The 24,831-nt window shown below is 39.7% G+C and overlaps 1 protein-coding gene across 1 annotated transcript in view; it reads right to left on the bottom strand.

Moving 5' to 3' along the window:
* Nucleotides 1–24,831, bottom strand: part of GKAP1 (G kinase anchoring protein 1) — a 33,770-nt gene that overhangs the window by 4,570 nt on the left and 4,369 nt on the right. The window contains exons 2-9 of the mRNA XM_030005046.2: nt 22,555–22,818; nt 20,237–20,380; nt 6,367–6,444; nt 4,663–4,786; nt 3,551–3,573; nt 2,737–2,889; nt 2,239–2,340; nt 185–248 (exon numbers count right to left, since the gene is read on the bottom strand). Of these exons, the coding sequence (XP_029860906.1) occupies nt 185–248; nt 2,239–2,340; nt 2,737–2,889; nt 3,551–3,573; nt 4,663–4,786; nt 6,367–6,444; nt 20,237–20,380; nt 22,555–22,767 (901 nt within the window). The 5' untranslated portion in view covers nt 22,768–22,818. The remainder of the gene's footprint in view (nt 1–184; nt 249–2,238; nt 2,341–2,736; nt 2,890–3,550; nt 3,574–4,662; nt 4,787–6,366; nt 6,445–20,236; nt 20,381–22,554; nt 22,819–24,831) is intronic.

Raw genomic sequence — 24,831 nt, 5'->3', positions numbered from 1 at the left:
ACAACAGAAATGCAGCACTGTGTGGTCCACCAAATTCTGTAGTTCACTGCAGTTGCTGTAAACTAATAGCTTCTTAGTTCTTTATAGCTGTCACTGCGACAAGTTATTTTTAAAAAGCTGCTTTGAAAGTTCCTTCCATGTTTTAAAAAGAACATTTAAGTTTCCTGATAAAACTCTTACTTACTTTCACCTTCTTGCATCATCTTCAGAAGCTGTGCATTTCTTGCTTTTACTTCTTTATACTTTGTCTGCATTAAAGAGATTGAATTATTACATGTATACCCTATTAAAAAAAAAGTATACTATAAACTAAGCATGACTTGTGAGTTTAAAAATGATGACTTCTGCAGAGAATCTAATCATAGAATCACAGAATCATAGAATAATTTTGGCTGGAAAAGGCCTTTAAGATCATCTATGTCTTAATTAAACCACAGCCAAAGTAAGGAACACACAACAGGAGAAGTGGATTAATAACAGAGTCAAGAAAAAGAGGCAAGCACAAGGCTTAGAGCAAGTTAAAATAAGAAAGCTATGTCAGTGCATTGACAGTGCAGGAACCACCATTCAGGTCTGCCTGAAGTATATAGGCCTGTTGTATTGAAGGCTTTGTGGTTTCTCCCCTGTAAAATTACAACAATTACAAATGCACTTTCTAGATACCGAGATAATATAAATAGTTTGCCATATTACTTGGCAAGTAGGATAAGACCCCACTGCTCTACAGATTATTTTATTCAGCAGTTAGTGTTACTATTTTACAGTTTCTTTCAACTCTTTACAGTTTACTACTCAAGAACCTATTTTTGCTGTTTTTTCCAACCTATCTGATATCACCACACTTTCTTCGTAAGTCAGTCTTTTCCTTAATTAGCCACCAATGTCAGTTCTAGCCATGTATCTTAGCTGTACACTTATTTTTCCTGTCACAAGTCTCATCATACAGTTTGCTCTTGTGGGCTCTTGAAAATGGTTTAATTTCAGTCATACTTTTTTTTGCAATAAAGAAGCTACTATCTTCCACTTAAAGTATCACACCAGTCCTTGAGGATGATTAGCTTACATTTAAGCCAGACCTTTCATGACTCCCTAAACCTGTATTAATGTCTCTGGACAAGTTCATAAAATTAAGCAGCTGTACCATTGCCCATCACCTTACCAGTATCCTTATGCATCATGTATATACTGTCAAACAAGTGCTGACAGTGGTAAATATGAATGGTTTTATACTTTAAAGTTTCACCTGGGGTTTCCAACTTTAGTACACAGTGAAACAGATGTTAACAAAGTTCATGTCTTTATCACTACAAGTAAAAGTACTTCTTTGAAGCATCAGAAAACTCCCAATCTGTCAACCTGCTCAGTCTACCTTAAGCAATGAAGAAAAATAGTACTAGAATAATTTAAAATAATTCAATACTGCTTTACTGTATTTTGTTACAATGCCAGCTCCTCATGGAAATTTTGCCCTTTTTGCTCTAGATACTATCCAGACAACACTAACATGGACTTAAAACAGGGAGACAGATAATTTTCCTTAACTACTCTGGTATATAGCAATACCATGTAGTTATTAATGAGCAAATCTTTTCTTCCTGGTGTGTTTTAGCATATGTCAAATCTGATTTCCAATTTCACTTGCATGTAATGGGAAAAGATACAACAAAATACAGGACTCTGTTCTTGTTACACTGCAGCTTTAAAGGAGCTTCTCTCAAACCTGACAAAATATCCATTGATTTCTTTAACCACTTCAAATGTTGGACTGAATCTACAAAAAATCCCAACACCATGTAGTTCTTACATGCAAGAAAAGCTGAGCAGAATTTAAAAAATAAATAGGCTGGAAAAGACCCAAGAAAGTCCAACTTTCCTGCTCAAAGCAGAGCTAATTTCCAAGACAGATCAGATTGCTCAAGCTCTTGCCTAAGATTACATCTTTATTTTTTTTGACCATGAAAATAGCAATACTAGAAAACAGGTAGTGACTGATATGCCAGATATGAAGCTTATTTCCTGATGTTTTGTCTTGATTCTTTTGATTATTTTTAGATGCTTAACTTACCAAGAAAGACTGCTTCATGTGGTACTGAAAGAATAATTTACTCTGTAAACACATAATCTGTGGCCAGACTAAAGCATCTCTACAGATTGGTCACATTTTAATAAATACTTTGTTTCAAATGTTTAATAACTTTAAGTTTTGTCTACTATTTGAAGGTATTATCAGCTACATACCTCCCACTGAGTTATTGTATTTTTCAGTTGCTCAATTTCTGCATCTTTCTTTTCAAGCTCGAGCTTTAGTTGTTCTGTCTTTCCGTCTTTCAAAACACTCTCCTGTAAGCAAGAGAACATCACTTCTTAATTTAGTCAAGTGAATTCAATTCTTGGGAAAGGCAACTTACTTTTTTACTAGAGAAGAGAATTTCTGATGAAAACTAAAGAGGTATATGTGAATAGATACCAAAAGGATAAGAAACGCAGTAATAAATATTGGCATTGTCTGTGGAGCAAAAATTATTTCAATCTCAAATGTTTTGTGTTAGAAAAATTAAGTCATTTAAATACCTCTTCAGATAGATAAAAATATTACAGTGTTGTGGGGTTTTTAATTCTTTAAGATTATCATGCTTTTGATTTGTGCTTTCTTCTACTCAGGTGCTCCCTTCTGATCATTGAGTAAGCTTCATTAGGCAAACTTCTTCACTTCAGAATGACTGCTGTTTTACATGCCTGGTTGTATTCACGAGACGTGCAGTTATCTGTTTCACCGCAATCAGTGAGCTGGACTCTCCTTTTCTCTCTTTCAAGTATTCTGTGAACATCATCTTCCAGCCTGTTGAAAAATCCTCCATCATGCGACGAAGACTGGGAAGAGTTCAGTTCCTGTCAAAAATAAGTACTATAATATATGTTCCTTTACCTGTAAGTTAATATTGAGCTAGAAATCAACATGTTTAAAAAAATAGCTTAAGTCATGGAAAAGCGTTACATCTAGATATTGTTTTATGTTGTACATCCTGAGAATACTGTGACTTCTACCTAAAGAATATGATACCAATTGAAGAGCCTAGAAATGAATTAATATTTAACTGATAAGATTACACACAAACATGAAGTTGGAATTTAATAATTTTGCCCTATGACTACACTAATTTATGTTTTATTTCACTGTTAACTATTATTCCCTCTAGGAGTTTTAATATTTGTGGACTGTACCACAACACAGTACCATCACAGTACTTTATTACCTAATTTGCTTCTCTTTTTTGTACTACAAATTGTATTTTTAACATGCTTTTAAATCTGAAGTTGCATCAAAGACTATCTGAAAACTAAATAAGAAAGCCAATACTAAGTTTTCAAGATACAAGAACTGCAGACATACATCTCTTAAATCTGCATCTGTAAAAATTCTCCAAATGGAAATCAGTCAGTTTCAGAATGTTTAATTGATTATTGCTACAGAAAGTGCCAAAAATAATTACCGTCTAAACATAAGAGGTTTTGGGTTTTTTTTAATTCAACTAGTTTGAATAAGACTTACCTCATGTTTTTTAGCAAGGTTATCTGAAAAGAATAGAAAAAAATGACATCAATAAGTTACTCAGATCTTGTACAGCTGGCTATTGAAACAAGACATTTTGAAAAGTGGGGGAAAAAACCCATCTATTGGAGTTCTTCAACATTAACTCTCCTTTCCAAGTCACAATAAAAAAAGTCATTACTAAAGCATTAGAAGCCAAGATTATAAACTATGTATTACATCAATCCCTGTATTTGCATCTTCTTCCAGATCTTTCAGACTATTTAATCAAAAGCAGCATCCCATATTTGTTTGCTTCAGTTAAAGTGGAAGGCAATGTCTTCAGTAAAGAAACTTAAGGAATTTGTTGGTTTGATTCTTTTTAAGTCTATTTAGGCTTTTATAGCATGTATCTCACTGTATACCTGAATGTCTTCCATGCCTTCCAGACTGCTGTGCTTTCAATCTTTTTCCTCTATTCAGATTATTTGGAAATAATGCATTTAATAAATATTGTAGATTTAGATAAAAACATCCTTAAAAGAAAAAACTTAGAAAACAAATTACTTTCTTCCTTTCCTAGCACCTACCTTGATTTCTTCACTAAAATTCAGAATCTCTGCCCTACAGACACAGATGAAGGGGTTTTAAACATATAAATAATGCATATTTATTTATATATATAAGTTACTTAAAGTTACTTACTTTACTTATATATATAAGTTACTTAATAAAAGCCAGTATCATGAAGAAAGGCAAACAGTGACTTGCTATTACCCAGGAAACAGAGAAACTCAGTTGCCTGAGGAGTGCAAACTTGGTAAAACAAAAAACCCCACTTAGATTTAAAAAAAGAAGTCACATTAAGAGTGTTTGAGTCACCACCCACCCCAGGGATACTACATGAAATTACATTTTCCTTAACCTCTTCTTTTCTTCCTGCTAATCTAACTAGCCCATTATTACATAACGAACACTTAGCTTTTAGACTTGGTAGGACACACTAACTGCGACTCATTTAGTGTTTGTTTAAACACAGTATTAATGAACAGAGACAGAAGGGCATTTTGCTGTTAGCACACACACTATGAAAATTCCAAGCAGAACAGCTCATATGGTATGATAAGGCATACCTATATTACTGTCTGACTGAAAGTCTTTCAGAGACACAGTGAGAGGTTTGTCTTTTCCTTGCTGGTTCTTTTTCTTATTCACAGACTTTGACTGAGGTGAAGTATTTTCAACGTTTTCATATTCCTAGAAGAATAAAGTCCCACTGGTATAATTTTCTTCAATACCCAAATATTTTTTCCTGAAGCTTTATAAAGGAAAAAAAGTAGCGATAATGTACTAAAGGAGATTTTAGCCTGAACAGTAATTTGCAGACTTCAGATTGGTTTAGAGAGTGCAAGACATATCAGCAATTAAGCATCAATTCTGTTCTCTGAAGTAGAGCATTGCTCTTCACTAAACAGCAAATGAACTACCTGCCTAATGCTTCCTCAATCACCTACGTCACATTTTATCCAGAAACTTATAAACTGAGAATATACTGTAGTCAAATGCAGGAAGGCAGAGTGCTACATAATGCAGGTCTCTACTTTATTCAAAAAACAGAGGTCTACTGCACCTTCTTTTCAGTCTCAAAATATTCTTACTCATTCAGTAGAAGTCAGAGAGCTATTAGTGTGCAGCAATGCTCTACCAATTGACTCCTAGTGAAATCAGACATGATAGCCATTTGAATGGGAGTCCCACCTACCCACACATCTATGTTAACATTCTTAGCAAATTATCAATGTCCCAGTTGTTAAAAATAATATTACATACTAATTAATTAAATATTTTAACTAAGATTTAAAATAATCTTAAATGTTAAGTAATCTTAAGAAAAAAACTTGTTATATAGAAAGCAAAGATGAAAATGGAGTGCTTTTCTTTCCATTGAAACAAGATTTGTTCAGCATACTTGTACTGTATATTTTGAATATATAGTATATATTTTAAATTATTCAGAGGTAATTCTCAAAAAGTCTACAAACAATGCTATGCTACTATGCCTGAAGGTTGTCTTCACTTTAAAGAAAACTTTTAGTATGTAAGTTAAAAATTTATCCTAGGTTTTCAAGAACTACAGTACTCCTGCCCTTAAAAAAATGAAGTATTGTACAAAGATATTTGCACAAAAGTGCATGTGCAATTTTTACTACTTTATGATGCATAATTATTTTTAAATTTACATATTTTCATAACATTTCATTGGTTCCTGATTTATTGCAAATACAAAGCAACTTCCTGTTAGAAATAAAAACTTTATCTAAGCACACTTTTTCAGATTTTTCAATGTTTTGCAAGAACCACTCAGAAAACAGCATCCTGACCAGCTAAGAAAATGTATACAGCTTATTAGAACTAAAATATTAACATTAAGAGAAAAAATGTTAGCAAAAATGCAAATGATTCAACTATAACTAACACTTTAACGCCTAAGGAGAAGTCAGTGCTTTGATTCTCTTACTCTTCAAGTGTGCTGGATTTTTTCTGAGGAAGGTCAGGAACTCTTGTTGTACTCTTAAATTTCAGCACATTTATATGCCAGAAAATTGAAAAAGTAAAACTAATTTTCCACCTTTACAGGCCAATTAACCCCCCCCATACTATTGTATATGGTTTCTTTCAAATCCAATATTTCTCTGAACTGTTAAGCATCTGAAGAGTGTAAGCAAACAATTTACATGAAGAAAATGATACTTTTAGGAGGCTTTTTGCTTTATTTTTAAAATTCAAGCCTCAAACTTGTTGTACAGCTTTTACACTAGGATGAATCCTGCAAATACCTTTTTGTGCTCTTCATATTCCAGTTTGCTTAGCAGCAATGCTTTTTCAAGATCAGCTTCAAACATTTCAGATGTCAGCTGAAGAAACAAAATTAACATATTTCACATGACTAGGCTGTTAATAAAAAAAGCAGACAAAACCACTAAGACCATGCTAAAATTTCAGTTTCAATACACATATCACTACAATTGCCAAAAAGCTAAGTTTCACTGATGTGACATATGGCATTGTTAACAGCTAATACACCTTTTTGTACCATAAGTAATAAAGTATCTTGCTTCAGGAAACTTTGTGACCGATGTAAGCACACAACAAGTTGTGCACATCTTTACATAACACAGTTACCATCTTAATGATTTGTTTACATGAGATTTCTTTAAAATAATTTTATTTTTAGTCTGAAGCATGAAAACCAGAGGATGTTAAAGTATGAAAATGGTCATTGTAGACCATCAGAAAGTCTAAGTGCTCATCCACTGCACAGAAAAGATTAGGTTGAGCACACTTTATTTTTTTCTTAAAAGGAGAGCAGAACTAAGAAAACCTGAATTGTATCAAGATGCTTTCTCTTTCATTTCAGAGAAAAGGAAGTATGTAAGTCTTCTTGGGAGTTGCAAAGAAAATTTGAAGGTTCTAGGTGTGAGCTATTAAGCAAAAGAGCTAGGAACAACACAACAGGAATGAAGGATGGGATACCTCATTTTTTCTTGTGTTATAGGAAAATAGGAAAGCACAGGAAAGTCCAGCTCCTGCTGCATAAAAGGTTGAAGGATTGAATTGAGAAGACCAGTACCAGCAACAGTTCAATGGAGCCAAAATAAGAGATCTACCTAGAGGATACAGATGCTATAGTTGAGGTAGATAGTGGGTAATCTAGCTGTGTAAACAGCTGATAGTTACTATTTACAGCAAAGTTAACCAAGATTAAGTTGCTCTGAATGCAAAACTCTGTTCCTTTGAGGTCTACTGTCTTAAGGAATCACTACAATCCGCTGTGTGATGTGCTGCCAAATGGAAGCCTTATTCTTCATCATAGCTCTCTCCTTTTCATGCCCTTAACTGAAATATAATTAGTAAAAATAATTACTTTAATGATAATTTTCTTGTTCTTTGAATTTCAAATTGAGGTCCTTTTCATTCACCCCAGAATAACTACGATAGCTGTTAAAGTGAATAAATTACTTAAGTGGTCTTAATGTACTTTGCTCAAACTGGGCTGCGTGACATACACTAGCTTTTTTGTTTGTAGGAACCACGTTCTGAAAAAAACCTTGCAAGTTCTCATATGCTTTACGTATGCCTAAAAGTGATTTATTACACAATGTAAAAGCACATGCATTCTTCCTAATTGTTCAACAATTCATATGATCAGTCTTGCTTAAGAGAAAACCAAGGAGTGGCTTCTAGTTTTTACCGCAGTAAACCAGCCCTTTTTGAGCAGTTATTTGAAATGTAGTAAAATAGTGCTCTCAGCATAAATTGCTACAAGATTTCATGTAGACTTCAGGGTTCCGTCATTCCCAGCTTTGCACTTGGTTTGCAGTTCAAGCTTGGCATCGACCGATTGCCCTGGCCCTCGTTGGCAAGGTTTTTGTAGCAGGGGAGGCGGGGAAGAGCCACAGACCCAGCGCTGGAGCCAGGCTGGAGACGCCTCGGAACCACGCAGGGGTGGCGAGCAGCAGGGCGGGAGCAAAGCGCTGCTGGTGGAGGGGACCCTGCAAATGGACCCCCGCCTCCTACGCTGCCCACAGCTTCACAAAGAGGGGGGAGGAGAGGTTTTGCAGCAGCCAGAGGTGGGGTTTTTTTCTTGTTTGTTTTCTTTCAGTATCAGAATTAGTAATTAGAGGTTTGATAACTGACAATAAATTAAATTGACTGAAATTCCCCAAAAGTCAGTGAACTGGTTTTGCCCACAACTGTTGAATCCAATCTGACAATGATAGTTACCCATCAAAAATTAGGCCTTGTAGTCTACTACACTGAAAAACTCAACATGAACATGATGGAAAAAAGGAGAGAATGGGGATTAAAAAAAAAAAAAAACAAAACGCAAAAAAAACAGGCTACCAAAGAGAGAACAATCAACACAGAAAAATACAGTGAACTCACAAGAAAGACAAACTTAGGATTTTTACCTTTGTGTGTCTGAAAGTGCTAATTTAGCACACAAGCTCCTAAATAATTATCAAAAATTAGTACTACCACAGTGTTGCTACGACTGTTAAACAAGTGCTCAAAAACTGCATTATGTGATCTCTAGTACAATAACCCCTATCATAATTTACTTACCTAGCAGTCATTCAGTTCAGGACAAGACTGAGTGTTTGAAGCTGGCTATACAAAGGTCACTACTTCTAAGCAGCAGCCAAGTTGAGGGCTTTAGACCTAAGTATCCTCAAAGCCAGTCATCTCCCCCATAGTTTCCCAAGCACATTCAGTCCTGCTTCTATGCATAGCCTGACTGTCTCAGGACAGATAGCTGTAGGCTCACTACCACTTAAACCTATCCAGAAATCTAGAAATCACTGGTTTGTTTGCGTAGGTACTGGGAGCACACAACCAATAGGCACATTCTGGAGTATACCTAATAGTCATCAGAAATTGAGATCCATGCACAAAGCTCTTACAGTGACTCTCTTAAAAGCTTTGCTGAAGACCGACCACGCTGTTTACGGAACAGCTCCATAGTTAAGACAAATGTTGACAATCTTTTAAAAGGAAAGTGCCAGGCAGTATGCTAATTTGGAAGGTAAATATGAAAAGAGGAACTCTTCATGAACTGCGAGATGCTCCTTGGGGAGCTGACCTCTGTGGAAGCAGGGAGACGCTGTTTCTCACGCAGTGCTGAATATCGCCATCCCATGCAGTATACCATTTAAAATTTACCTTTTCATTATCAATATTGTATTACAGGACAAGGGAAACTACGGACCCAAGAGGCTTTCATGCCTTCTGCATCTGAAGAATTCAAATTCATGTGTCTCTTCTCAGATAAGCATGTGCCAGTTGCAGCTTGAACCTTCCTGCCTATGAGTTTCTCCACCTCGGAGAAGAGATGCTTTTATTAAATCTTACAATACAGTCAGCATGACTTAATGAAAAAACAACACAGAGACAGCAGAATAGTTAAGAACACTAATCAACATCTGACAAAACCTTGACTAAACAAGGTATTCTGTCAAACAGACCTTTCAGAAAAAATTATCATAGATGTGGAATAATGCCTTTTTGTTTGGGAATTCTACATTCTCAAGTCTGCTGAACCCACTTTGCAGCTGGTCCCCTGTCTTTCCCCTAACAAAAATCTGACTTTTCATAAGCTTCCAACACGTCTCCATCTCAAAAGAGTATCTTGCCTTTTCTTCTTACTACAGGGACCTCCTGTAAGTTTTAACTACCATCTCTTGCTAATTTTAAGATTGGTGCTACTGTGGGCTTCAAGATAGTTTAACTGATTCTTCCTTTAACACACACCACACCAACATAAGCATGGCATCTCTCTCTCTCTCTTTACCTTTTTTCTCTATATCTGCCTTTAATATAACAACTTCTTAAAAAGCTATACAAAGACCCTATCAAGTTTATGTTCCTAAAGTGGCGGTAATGATATAATAAGCTGGTACGTGAGCAACAGCTGATAAGGACTTTAACACCTTCCACGCGAGGCTCCATTCTCTGTCAGAATTCAAGATTCAGTGGGCTGAGTGGGGCAGGACCTCACTGCTAAATGGCTAAGACACTTGGGTAGGGTAATTGCTGCATATGTGTACCGTGCAACATCCCCCAGCAGAAGTACGGCAGCTTCAGTGGGATGCAACGGTGCAGATGTAAATCACCCTGCAGTCATGCTTTTGGCACAGTCATAGGAAGGGAAAGAGAAGAGCTTGGAGCATGAACATCCCAGGTTTTATTTCAAGTTTTTTAACAATTAAACTATACAGAAGCTAGACAACTGCCTGCCTCACCTCCTCTTGGGTTGCTTAGAGAATACAACTGAATGGGCCATGTTTTGAAAAAGTGTGAGGAAAAACTACCTGCGGCCCTTGGTAATGTATAAATTCAGAGTCCCTGTGCTTGGATCAACTAGACAGATTACTGCTCAGCAGATTTGCCTTTTCAGACTGTCGTGGTTTCAGCCCAGCCGGTAACAAAGGACCACGCAGCCGCTCGCTCACTCCTCCCGCCCCCTCCGGTGGGATAGGGGGGAGACGGAGGAGAGAAAAGAAAAAAAAAAATGGAACCTCGAGGGTTGGGATAAGGGCAGTTTACTGGGACAACGCAAAAAAAGTTACAACAACAACGACGGTACTAATGAAAGAGTATACAGAAAAGAGTGATGCACAGTGCAACTGCTCACCACCCGGGACCCGACGCTCCGCCACTTCCGCCACTTCCCCCACCGAAAGTCGAGAGCAGGAGAGCCCTCCCCCCGGCCCACTCCCCATGTATATACTGAGCATGATGTCACATGGTATGGAATAGCTCCTTGGCTAGTTCAGGTCAGCTGCCCCGGCTATGCCCCCCCCCACCTCCCAGGTTCCTGTAAAAATTAACTCTATCCCAGCTGAACCCAGGACATTATCCACCCCTTATTCTATACCATTTACATCATGCCCAGATCTTACATTTTCCAATCAACCGCTACCACTTTCCTTGTCTTATATATAGATATATATGTATATGGACACCCCCCCCCCCACACACACACATACAAATAGTATTCCCTTAGTCAATGGGTTATCCCTCCAATGTGTCCATCAATTTTATTTAGTCCATGACTTTGAGGCTCCATCTGTTGTAACACTTCTTCAGGATAAGAGAGATGGTGTGAGGTGTTGGGTTGTTGTATGCTGTCTCTGGAACTTCTGGCTGGTACATTTGATGCAACCCACACCCTTGGTCTGCAGGTCGAAGATGTTGATCTTGAGGAAATTGCTGGGCGCCAGTTCAAGTTCTATCACTGTTGCACTTGGCTCAGTTTCAAAGTCCATTCTTCAGTCATTTGGGTAATTCTTACAGTAATACCCTTGATATGGCATATAGACACTATAGATACAATGACATACATTGGCAGGTTATTTAGCAGTTAAATATCATACAGCCTAGTTCACTGGCTATTCTCTCCCAAAATCAAATCTCCCTGAGGTACACATCGAACTTCCCCATCCTTCTGCATCACCCACCAGGTGTACCCAGGTCCCTGAGCAAAAACAACCCCTTGGATGGGTTTGTCTCTGCTTGAGGGAGGACTGACCCAGACTGTCTTTCCTAACATACTCCTCATGCGCACTACAGGGACTTTATCCCTTTCTACAGTATGTGGCAGTCTTGGTTGGGCGGGGCCAGCCCGATTGGCGGATCCTCTAGTATTAACTAACCAGGTGGCTTTTGTTAAATGTGTATCCCAATGTTTGAAAGTTCCACCCCCCATTGCTCTCAATGTAGTTTTCAGCAGTCCATTGTATCGTTCGATTTTTCCGGAGGCTGGTGCGTGATAAGGGATGTGATATACCCACTCAATGCCATGTTCTTTGGCCCAGGTGTCTATGAGGTTGTTTCGGAAGTGAGTCCCGTTGTCTGACTCGATTCTTTCTGGGGTACCGTGTTGCCATAAGACTTTCTCTTCAAGGCCCAGGATAGTGTTCTGGGCAGTGGCGTGGGACACAGGATATGTTTCCAGCCATCCAGTGGTTGCTTCCACCATTGTAAGCACATGGCACTTGCCTTGGCGGGTTCGTGGGAGTGTGATATAGTCAATCTGCCAGGCCTCCCACTGTTTATATTTCAGCCATCGCCCTCCATACGACAGGGGTTTCAGTCGCTTGGCTTGCTTAATTGCAGCACATGTTTCACATTCATGGATAACCTGTGCGATAGTGTCCATGGTGAAGTCCACCCCTCGATCGCGAGCCCATCTATATGTTGCATCTCTTCCCTGATGGCCCGAGGTATCATGGGCCCACTGAGCCATAAATAGCTCACCCCTACATTGCCAGTCCAGGTCCACCTGAGACACTTCAATCTTGGCGGCCTGATCTGCCTGCTGGTTGTTTTGATGTTCTTCAGTGGCCCGACTCTTGGGTACATGAGCATCTACGGGGCGTACTTTTACCACTAGCTTCTCTATCCGAACAGCAATATCTTGCCACAGTGCGGCAGCCCAGATGAGTTTACCTCTGCGCTGCCAGTTGCTCTTCTTCCATTGCTGTAGCCACCCCCATAGGGCATTTGCCACCATCCATGAGTCGGTATAGAGATAGAGCACTGGCCACTTTTCTCTTTCAGCAATGTCTAACGCTAGCTGGATGGCTTTCACCTCTGCAAACTGACTCGATTCACCTTCTCCTTCAGCAGTTTCTGCGACTAGTCGTGTAGGACTCCATACAGCAGCCTTCCACCTCCGATGTTTTCCCACAATGCGACAGGACCCATCAGTGAACAGGGCATATTGCCTCTCATTTTCTGGCAGTTTATTATACAGCGGGGCCTCTTCAGCCCGTGTCACCTCCTCCTCTGGCGACATTCCAAAATTTTTGCCTTCTGGCCAGTCCATGATCACTTCCACAATTCCTGGGCGACTGGGGTTTCCTATGCGAGCCCGTTGTGTGATCAGTGCGGCCCACTTACTCCACGTGGCATCAGTTGCATGATGTGTAGAGGAGACCTTCCCTTTGAACATCCAGCCCAGCACTGGCAGTAGGGGTGCTAAGAGGAGCTGTGTTTCAGTACCAACCACTTCTGAGGCGGCTCGAACTCCTTCATTTGCTGCCAATACCTCTTTTTCAGTGGAGTATAGCGAGCCTCAGATCCCCTATGTCCCCGACTCCAAAACCCCAGGGGTTGGCCTCGGGTCTCCCCAGGTGCTTTCTGCCAGAGGCTCCAGGTAGGGCCATTCTCCCCAGCTGCAGTATAGAGCACATTTTAAACATCTTGGCCTGCCCGGACTGGCCCAAGAGCTACTGCATGAACAATCTCCTGCTTAATTTGTTCAAAGGCTTGTCGTTGCTCAGGCGCCCGTTTAAAATCGTTCTTCTTCTGGGTAACTTGGTAGAGAGGACTTACAATTTGACTGTAATTTGGAATATGCATTCTCCAAAAGCCCACAACACCTAAGAAAGCTTGTGTTTCCTTTTTATTAGTTGGTGGGGACATAGCTGCTATTTTGTTGATCACATCCATAGGGATCTGACGACGCCCGTCTTGCCATTTTACTCCTAAGAACTGGATCTCCTGTGCAGGTCCCTTGACCTTACTTTCTTTTATGGCAAAACCAGCCTTCAAAAGGATTTGGATTATTTTCTTCCCTTTCTCAAAAACTTCTTCTGCTGTGTTGCCCCATACGATGATGTCATCAATGTATTGCAGGTGCTCTGGAGCTTCACCTTTTTCCAGTGCAGCCTGGATCAGTCCATGGCAAATAGTGGGGCTGTGTTTCCACCCCTGGGGCAGTCGATTCCAGGTGTACTGGACACCCCTCCAAGTAAAGGCAAACTGTGGCCTGCACTCCACTGCCAAAGGGATGGAAAAAAATGCATTAGCAATGTCAATTGTGGCATACCACTTAGCTGCCTTTGATTCCAGTTCATATTGAAGCTCTAACATATCTGGCACAGCAGCGCTCAGCGGTGGCGTGACTTCATTCAGCCCACGATAGTCTACTGTTAGTCTCCATTCCCCATTAGATTTCCGCACGGGCCATATGGGACTATTAAAGGGTGAGTGAGTCTTGCTGATCACTCCTTGACTCTCCAATTGGCAAATCAGTTTATGGATGGGGATCAGGGAATCTCGGTTGGTGCGATATTGCCGCCGGTGCACCGTCGTGGTAGCAATTGGCACCTGTTGTTCCTCAACCTTCAGCAACCCCACAACCGAAGGGTCTTGAGAGAGACCAGGCAGAGTAGACAGCTGTTCAATCTCCTCCGTCTCCAATGCAGCTATACCAAAAGCCCAACGGTACCCTTTTGGGTCCTTGAAATATCCCCTCCTGAGATAATCTATACCAAGGATGCACGGGGCCTCTGGGCCAGTTGCAATGGGGTGTTTATGCCACTCATTCCCGGTTAGACTAATTTCAGCTTCTAATACAGTTAGCTCTTGGGATCCCCCTGTCACACCAGAGATACAGATGGGTTCTGCCCCTTTATAACTTGATGGCATTAGGGTGCATTGTGCACCAGTGTCTACTAGAGCCTTATATTCCTGTGGGTCTGATGTGCCAGGCCATCGAATCCACACTGTCCAGTAGACTCGGTTGTCCCTCTCCTCCACCTGGCTGGAGGCAGGGCCCCTCTAATCCTGGTTAGAATATTCGTTACTCACTTTTCGCACACGTGAATCAGAAGTCCCTTCAAGAGGATCAGAAATGTGATCAGCCCATCTACTGCATCTGGGGGACTCCTCACAGGAAACTGGAGCAGCAGTTTTCCAAGAAGAATCCTCTTTCCTGGTTGCTTTTTCTCGCAACTCCCGTACCCGTGCATCCAGGACTGAGGTAGGTTTTCCATCCCACTTCCTCATGTCCTCTCCATGGTCACGCAGGTAAAACCACAGGTTAGCCCGTCGTGTGTACTTTCTCTCTCCTCTCTCTTGGGCAGAGGAATGCTTACTCCCAATAGCTGCGATGCGGGCCTGTACAGGTGGGGAGGAAGACATATCCACTTTGAATTGCTGGAACTCTCGGGACAATTCCTCTACAGCCGAGACACAGGCCCGTAGGGAGGAAGAGAGACTTCCTTCGTATTGCCGGAGTTGGACAGCCAATTCATCCACCGTTTGCCCATGGCCTTCTTTCCAGGACATTACTGCCAATGAGTTGGCATAGGTTGGTGGTGCACTTCGTAGAAACTTCCGCCACATGGGTTGTGTGCATTGGACATCATCTGGGTCTATGGGTGACTGCGCATTTTCTGGATCATTATAAATCACCTCCAGCACGGCTAATTCCCTCAGGTACTGGATACCTCTCTCCATGGTGGTCCACTTGCCTTGGTGACATGTAACTTCATCCTTGAAGGGGTATCTTTCCTTTACACCTAACAGAAGTCGCCTCCAGAGGCTGAGGACTTGTGTTTTTCTCCCAATCGCCTTGTCGATGCCCCCTTCCCTAGACAGAGATCCCAACTGCTTGGCTTCCTTACCCTCTAATTCCACACTACTAGCCCCATTATCCCAGCATCGGAGCAGCCAGGTAACAATGTGCTCACCTGGGTGGCGGCTAAAATCTTTTCGCATGTCACGCAACTCACTCAGGGATAGAGATCGGGTGATTATTTCAGGTTCTGCCTCTTCCTCCTGTTCTCGTGATGACCCTGGTTCATCTTCATCTCTCACTGAGCGAACTGATTTCTTTGTGTGTTTCTTTTCTGTACAGGGGCGACTGTTACTGGCACAGGTTGGTTCTCTGGTTTAGCTGCAGTATCTGTCACTGCGGTTGGGGTAGCCGCGCTGCCTGTTGCCGGGGTAGGGGTAGCCACGGTGCCTGTTGCCGGGGTAGGGGTAGCCACGGTGCCTGCTGCCCTGTTTTCCATCTTTTCCCCCTTTTCTCCCTGAGGGTGCTGCCTAATATCAAGCAGTGTTTGGTAGATACTGGCCAGGGCCCAGCACAGTGCAGCGAGTTGTACGTCTTTGGAATAGCCACAGCATTTTTCTTTCAAATATTCTACCACTTCATGAGGGTTCTGTAGTTGTTCAGGAGTGAACTTCCAAGCCACTGGGGGTGAGAAGTTCTCTAGATACCTGCCCATATCCTCCCACATGCCGTGCCACCCATGAATATCCAGCTTTGGGGCAGATCTCTGGGTGGTACTCTTAAAGAGCCTTTTTGTAGCCCTAAACAAGACCTGAAACATATTCAGGAGGCATAGCACTAACAGCACAGTGGCTTGTGCATCCCAAGGATATTCAAAGTTCTCAAAAGCTGTTGTAATTAGTCGGAAGGAGAAAAGGGAGGCGAACGGACGGGGGGGAAGTATCCCCCCCTAACTTCCCCATGGATTGGCTGTAATTACCAATAAAATCTGATAGAAGGTGCCCAAAGTATGGAAATGATATCACTGCCTCATACAGATACCAGCTTAACCTCATGACCAGTGATGTAATCATTTCACAAGTCGACATTGCCCAGTACAGCAAAATTATAATCCCAATCACTCTCCCAGAGGTGAGAAACGTAACTACAGGCAATACATAGAGCATATAAGGACCTACAAAACGCCACCATGTAAACAAATTAATCAACATTGTGACTAACATCTATTTATCTAATATAAGGAATGCGTATGACAAATTTGTTTCAACACGCTCTGGCCAGATCTGTCGTTATCTCAACCCTTCGTGCCCCACGTTGGGCGCCAAAAAAGGACTGTCGTGGTTTCAGCCCAGCCGGTAACAAAGGACCACGCAGCCGCTCGCTCACTCCTCCCGCCCCCTCCGGTGGGATAGGGGGGAGACGGAGGAGAGAAAAGAAAAAAAAAAATGGAACCTCGAGGGTTGGGATAAGGGCAGTTTACTGGGACAACGCAAAAAAAGTTACAACAACAACGACGGTACTAATGAAAGAGTATACAGAAAAGAGTGATGCACAGTGCAACTGCTCACCACCCGGGACCCGACGCTCCGCCACTTCCGCCACTTCCCCCACCGAAAGTCGAGAGCAGGAGAGCCCTCCCCCCCGGACCACTCCCCATGTATATACTGAGCATGATGTCACATGGTATGGAATAGCTCCTTGGCTAGTTCAGGTCAGCTGCCCCGGCTATGCGCCCCCCCACCTCCCAGGTTCCTGTAAAAATTAACTCTATCCCAGCTGAACCCAGGACACAGACCTACTCCAAAGCACGTGCTTTTCTTCACTTATTACTAGGCTCAAAGCATCAAATCTCTTAATACTTGTACCTTGTGTCTGTAATTAAATTTACCTTAAGATCACAATTCTTTAAATCAGAGTTATCCATGGATTCTTCAAATTGTAGTCTTACAGAACATAACAAATAATAATTTAACAGGAGTGATACAGAAACACTGTAACTCATTACTTCAAAAAAGTAACATTGAACGCATATCCTGAAATGGAACTGTTATGACAATTTGGGGCAACAAGATTACAGACAATAGAACAAGTTATTACTGAAACTGTTGGTGGTAATATTAAATAGAAATAATAAAGCATAGCTGTGGATATTGAAGGTTCATGGTTCTTTGTGTGACACTGGTCTTTACTTCCTAATTTTTATTTCAGGGTCACAAGTCCTCTACTGCCTTGTTAGTAGGCTACTATGGAAATCGGTGGGGACTCACAGGCTTTTAGAGATTCTCCTTAAAAGCCTAAAAATGCACACACCATAATTAAACTAAATTCCTCACCATTTTCATTTGTGTCCTTTCTTCCCCTCATACAAGAAAAAACAAGCTAATTTAATGCCTGCCAGTACTGTAATACATGGGCAGCATCTACAAACAGTGGAATAAGAGTTTTAAAAGGAATCTTATTGATTATGCATAATTTATTGAGAATATCCTAACAAGACATCCACTCCATGTTATATACTTTAAGCTAAGGCAAACATTTTGATTGTTGTTCTAAGACAAGAATCACAAGTAGCAATTTCTTTTTCCACCCATCAGATTCAAATATTCACATTTTTAAGAGTTTCTGGATAAAATTAAAAGTAAGTTTAAAGCAGTTGGGCAACTTTTTGGCACTTTGAGGTCTAAACCCCAATGCTTTAAACCATTTATGAAGCAAAAAAGTTCACTGTAACCTCTGTGGTTGCCTCAAAACCTATAGTGTCAAAGTCATACCAATAACTTGAAACAAAGTTTAATTATTTCACATTTACAGAATACCAACACTGCAATCTAACAGTGATCATGCCAGTGTCAACCATTTCACTAAAAGTTTAGTGTAGCAAAAGAAGAGTTAACACAGAATTTGCTGGAAAAATATTCACAGTCCACACTGTACCTCCATTCTTTATGCTCAGTCCAGTGTGACCACAGAAAGCTGTTCAAAATGTAGCTATGCTGCAAAACAGTCTATTCTTCAACCTCAGGAACCGTGACAGCATTTGGCTATTCCTTTTTCCCATAAAAATGGGACAGAGATGTCTTTAGAACTATAACTACCATATGTTACAGTTATCGTAATTGCTTTAAATTTATTTTTAAAATAAGAGAATCCTACAGTAACTTCACAGCCTGTATGTCAGTAAGATCAAAATTAATAAGAATTGATTGTTTATACCCAAGTTTACTTTCTCTGACCATTTCACCACCCAGTAATTAGACTATAAAATTCTTTTTTACCTGAAATAATTGCTTCATGCCACACAGAATAAAAAACCTGTTAGTACTGAACAAAGCAAATCTGTACCTTAAAAAGTAATTCTGAAGTTAATTAGCTCTGGAAATTTTCAAAGGGATTATTAGGTCATTACTCCACTGCTAGGATAACCACCTTGTAGCCTGGAAAGTTACGAATGTGGCTATACTCTCTTTAAGGAGGCATCTATACCAAAGCATTAGCCACCCAGAAAAATCAAGGACAGTATCCAAATGCAGTCTCTTGTCAATATGGCTTTCTGTGTCATGTCTTAACTAGAACAAGAAGCAGTTCAATACCACCTTTTTTGGTGAGACTAAGTCGAAAGTTTCTCTGTAAAAGAAAATAACACCCTAGTAGATGACAGCATAGAAGTTCAACAGCTTCATGAAACACTTTGTAATGCCAGTTGGTGTCACGTAATAGCAATTTGCCTCGAAAAAGTTTCTGCAAAGACAGACCTTCTGAAGGGCATCTTCAAGCATAACAAGACAGCCCAAACTATCATCCACAGTGAATGAGTGCATAGCACACAATTATTTAAAAGGAATGTAGAAAAAAGTTTACCAAAACGTTTCTTTAAGCACCGTCCAAAAAAATGCACTCAAATTCTTTCTTTGTCCATCTATGCTATTTTGGCTTAAAATAGTTGAAGTACTGCAAACAATGCATAACATTCATATAATTTAAAACACCATATGAGAAAAATCACTATGCATTCTTTGGTATCAAAAAGGAGTATTTTAAATGCTGAACTCAAGTAAAGAACCAAAAAGGCTAGTTTTAACTGTAAGTACTCTTCCTAACTGACATAACAAGCACAGCAAACTAATGTATTTTTTCCAAGTGAAGATTATTTTACTGTTTTGGATTAAGTGCATTTTGCTGTGTAATTTCTGTCTGTGGTAGCTTTGGCAAGAAGAAACACAGTGAAAACATTATATTGGCCTTCATACAGGCAGTCAGTCTTTGCTTTGTCTCTATTGTATTCTTCAAGTGTTAGTGAACCCTACTAACAATATAATTACCAAAAAGATGTTCTAATATTAAAAAAGAGAGGTTCTTACACTGACAGGACTACCCTAGCGTGCTAAAGAAAGTCAGCACTCAGAGTTCAAGTGTTCTTTGTTACCTAGAAAGGAACTAGTTATTTCATGCCTAACAGAACTTATCAAATCTGCTTTACTAGGGATCCGTACTGTATATCCGTATACTGCTCTACCAAAACATCCCCACCTTGGCTCCCACCACAGCGTTTTACCATCCTTCCATGGTATTACTTCTACTTGCTGTCAAAATGATAGAAATTCCTCTTACCATACTCCAGTATTCACTGTCCAGCTATGAGGTGTGCAAAGAGCAGCACATGTTGGCTCTAAACTATACATGACAGAAGAGGTGGCCTGAATTTCCACTGAAACCTTTCCTTCTATTTGGCAGTATTTTGTTGCTTCCTCTCCAGCCATCTCTCTTTATCCATGAGACCTAACTTCATGAAGTAACATATTTCAGGAAATCCAAAGACAGCGAAATACAGTAAACTGTACCTGCTCATCTCTTTGTCTCCACTCCTGCCAATTTTCCTCCTGAGAGTCCTTCTGCATTGCAGTGTGCAGTTTTTGTTCATGCTGAGATAGACAGCCTCCATATGAGGATTTCTGAGGGATCTTTTTAAAAGCAAGGTTTCTGAGCTGAAAAACAGTTATTTTTAACATTAATCAAAATTTTGACAAGTATACAGAAACAGTCTTAATGGACTAACAAAGGCATTCAGACACGTGCAAACAGACATCCATGTGCTTTGCCTTAATCTGTAGTTTGGGATACGTTTTTGTTTAATTATTTATACACAGACCATAATGTAAAATTATGGAATACCATGAATCAGAAACACCACAGCCACGTAACATAAACCAATGAAAAAGTAAACATGTTTTGCCAGCTGAAAACACTTTCAACAAGTCTGAAGAGGTAACTGTGACACTTCATGCTGGATCAAGTATTATGTGTGCTCACACTTGACCCAAATTAAATATAACACTGAAGAAAAGGTGGTATACACAGATTTGGCATCAGCAAACAGAGGAACTAGAGGTTCAGGTAGAAAAAGAACAATGCAGACAGTCCTTACAGTTCGTCAACAATCTAAAGTTTGTCACATTTTAAGAACCTACATTAAGAATTATTTATAATCACTGCACCATATGGATACAACAGTGTCATCTTAAGAATACCTTACATTAATTATAGAATTTGATAGTGAACAAATAACCTGCAAATTTGGCAGCTCAAAAACATTCAGTGCTCAAGCTTAAACATTAACTGACACGCTGGTCCTTCCTTGGAGTGAAAATAAAGGCATCAATACAATCTACTATCAATTTAGAGACAGGGATTTCCTTAACATAAAGGCTCCTGGAAGGGAGAAAGAAGCTATTATCAGATGAAAGATGAAACAAAGAGAAACAAAGTACAATGACAGTGTTCTCCTTAGTGTGTGTTTATTGAGCATCATAACTCCTTCTCAAAAATGGCAGCTCACCTTAGCTTAAAGTTACTTAAAATCAGGCAATAATGCAGATACTTCAGAACCATTTTCCTTTCCCTCCAAATAGTCCCTTGTCATACTGCCTTTTGCTTCACTACTGTCTCTCTTGCCACCTGCACCAGCACAACCACTCCTGTTTCCTTCTTCAGATTACAGTGCTGGCCAAGAACACTGGTGCAGACCATTCTGATTTATAATCTCAGTGGAGTATAGCCATAGACAGAGTACATGCTGGGGTGACAAAAATGAGTCAGCCCTTACTGGCCTCTCTGCCATCACAAGAGTAAGTATCATTTCCATACAAATGAATTTCTGTAGATATATGCAATGCATATGCATACACAAAATTATTTTGACGGTGTTAAAAGTTTTGATGGTGTTAAGGCAGCCATAAAGAAACATCAGGGTATGCTCATTGAAAACAATCTTCAATATAAAGAGAACAGCATCAAAGCTGGAAAAAAAAATTCACTTAGCATTACTGCTACTACTAAAATTTTTAAGATTTTAAGTTTAATAGATACTAAAAGAAAAAGGGATGGGTTTGGGGGTTTTGCTTGGTTTACACATTGAATTTGAGAAGAGATATCTACAGTTTGAGAAATGCAGAAAGATTATCTCAGATCAGTTGTCAGACACAGCAATCTAGCACTCCTGTTCCCAGAATCTTGGAACAATTCTTTCAGTCTCACTTCTTAATTTTCATTTCATCTGAGGTTTAAGAATCCCAGTGTCAGAAGATCACCACTGTTTTTCATTCTGCCCCCCAATTCACATTAAAAAGAGGGGCGCAGGGGGAGTCTGCTCTGGATTGAATAGGTTAAGGGGCTGGAGTGATAGATAAGTCTGGAAATTACAACTTAAGAAACCAGATTTTAAAGCTCTTCAGACAGAGTAGGTAGGCCTAACTATCTCCTGAAAACAAAAAAAAAACCTTGAAAGCACCTTTCAATTTTAACATGCTGGCTGTCCAAGCAGGCAACTAGAACTGACTACGTGCAAACCTCTGAAAACCAGTTGTTTCCTATCAAGCACTTTTTAGAAAGGTCATGCCCTTCATCAGAAGTTAATTATTCAAGTAGTGCTGTCAAGAAAGTAAAATCTAGCAATTTATTCTCATTAAAAATTTTCAACTTGTATAATAGAGAGTATCCTGGTTTTATATAAAGAGTTCTTAATAAAGCAAGGAAAAAAAAAATGCAGTCTCTGTGACTAAGTAGCATTTCTTTCATTAAAAAAACAAAACAATGACTTGTCAGGAACAGCAAAAATTATTTATCAGAAAACCTTACCCACTACTGAAAATAATCCCTTTACCTCATTGGCCTCACTCTGCTGCTGTTCCTTCTTTTTTCTCCTTTTCCTTCTTTTTTTCTCACTTGTAGAAGATCGTCCCGCTGAAGCCTGAGATTTACTGGCACCTCGGCCACTTCTTCCTTTTCCAGGCTCCGAATCAGAATCGCTTTCAACTTGTAGTAAAGCAAAACGAGATGCAGTGGTAGGAACGGAACTGATTACGGTAGATGCCATTGCCACATCTGAAATTCTACTGAGCTGGCTTCTTTTTAGTTATTATGTTTCCTAGGAAAGTAGCACAGAAATAAGAATGAAAACAGTGTTTGACCAAACAATCAATAAATCACTTCAGCTGCAGTATTAGTATAAAAAACTCCAAAACTCAGTAATATTTCTTTATGTTTTTACTAAGTTGTATTATCTTAAGTATTTGAACAAGAACTACAAAAGGAAAGAATAATCTATAGAACAACAGTAATTTTAGGCTAATACATTTGTTCCTGAGAGATTATGTTTGATGGAAAAAACAAGTAGAAGGTTCTGAAGGAAGCTGTCCTTCATGATCTGGGTGGCGAGCACGGAAAGAGATACAGGAATAGTGTGGTGCTCCAAAATTGTTTCAGCTGCCATCCCTGCAGCCTGACAAACATATGGTTTGAGAAAGTAAGCAAGTAGATATTATGCATATGCAGGCTGCAGTTTTGGGTAAGCAGCCTTATTTCTTATTTTACAAGTAGTATCATTTTGTTCCCAAGCCACTGGAGATTCAACAAGCTGTTTTCTCCACAGGAAGGCAAGCCCAGCATTGTGGCTGATACTGTTCTAAAACATCAGGCTCACCTGTTCTTACAGCACAAGACAGAGGATGTGTTGGGGGGAGGCAGAACTGGGAAACACACTTAGGCCTTCCGTTGCCCCCCGTAGCTATAACCAATGTGCATAACCCCATGACACCATTCCAAAGTACAAATCATTTATCTACTGTAACAGTTAAAATTTTGGCATGAGAATATTTGGCTAATCGCAGTTTTTCCATGCAAAGTTTAGCGAATTAGGAGAAGACTGAAACTGATGTTATTTAATCAGTGATTATAAATTTCATAGAAAACATCTAGCTATGTTGATGTACTACGATACAGAGGTGTAGTGAAATAATACATACTTTTTGAAAGCGCTGTTTGAAAGGAATCCTTACAGTTTGACAACTGTGATCATAAGTTGAATGTCTGCTTAGATGGTCTACAAATGGGTTGCTTGCTAACTACTACTACAGAAGAACATGAGAATCTACAGAAATTTCAAAAGATTGTTTTTATCACTAAATTCCAGACTTTCTCAAGGACAAACCTGCAGAGGTGCTCTAAAGATGCTCAGACATACCAACACGAAACAATGCTATATTACCAATGCTATGGTAAATGGTCACTATTGTGACCATTACCCAAAAGAATTATTAAAAACGAGTATTACATTTTATTTCTCAAAGGTGAAAGAGAATGAGCAAGTAAGCTAATAATGTCCTTACTCAAGTTTACCAAAGACAAAGGTTACAGTGAACAGCATTTTTCTCATACAAAATTTACCCTACTCTATTTCTCTCAAAAAAAGGAAAAAAAAAGCTGATCAGATGAAGCTGGTTTTATCCTAAGAATCAAACAAACTTGACATCAAATTGTAAATCCACCTGATGCTGATGTTCAGACTCTGATCAGACCACAGCCATGGATCTAAAAACCCCACATCAGTCACACTTAAAACACTGTAAGTAATTAGCACTTGTTACTCTCTTTAAATGATTAAGTAACAGGGTAAGCTTCAATTTTCCTGGGTTTATGTGTATGTTTTTAAATGCATTTTAATAATAACTATAGTTATCCTGCCTAGGCGCTTAGTTACAGCAGAGACAGTTGTGCTCTTACTACTTGAACATGCAATACCTTGAAACCTGAAACTCAGAAAACGTTAAAGATATATCTTCACAGAAAAGCAGCACCAAAGATAAGTGCTCAGCCACGCTATAACATGAACTTACACTACTGGATGGTGCTCTTGGCACTACACCAGACTACAACAGTCTTAACACCGGAAGTCTGTAAACTCTCTTCTGTATTTGGCTTAAAAAAATAAAATAAAAAAAATCAGTGCACTACAGGATGCTCTAGTCAGTCAAAAGCTTGGCATTTCTAGTCTCTCTCTACTTACTGTGATATATTTGGGTTTTCATATAAATAGATAAACAGCACAACACAGTCTTTATTAAGTTGACAGCTGCTAATGGTGCCAAATACTTTTTTTGCC

Source organism: Aquila chrysaetos, chromosome Z (assembly GCF_900496995.4).
Source record: "Aquila chrysaetos chrysaetos chromosome Z, bAquChr1.4, whole genome shotgun sequence".
Taxonomy (NCBI): Eukaryota; Metazoa; Chordata; class Aves; order Accipitriformes; family Accipitridae; genus Aquila; species Aquila chrysaetos.
The sequence above is the reverse complement of the archived record's forward strand: the minus strand, read 5'-3'. Positions and strand labels throughout refer to the sequence as shown.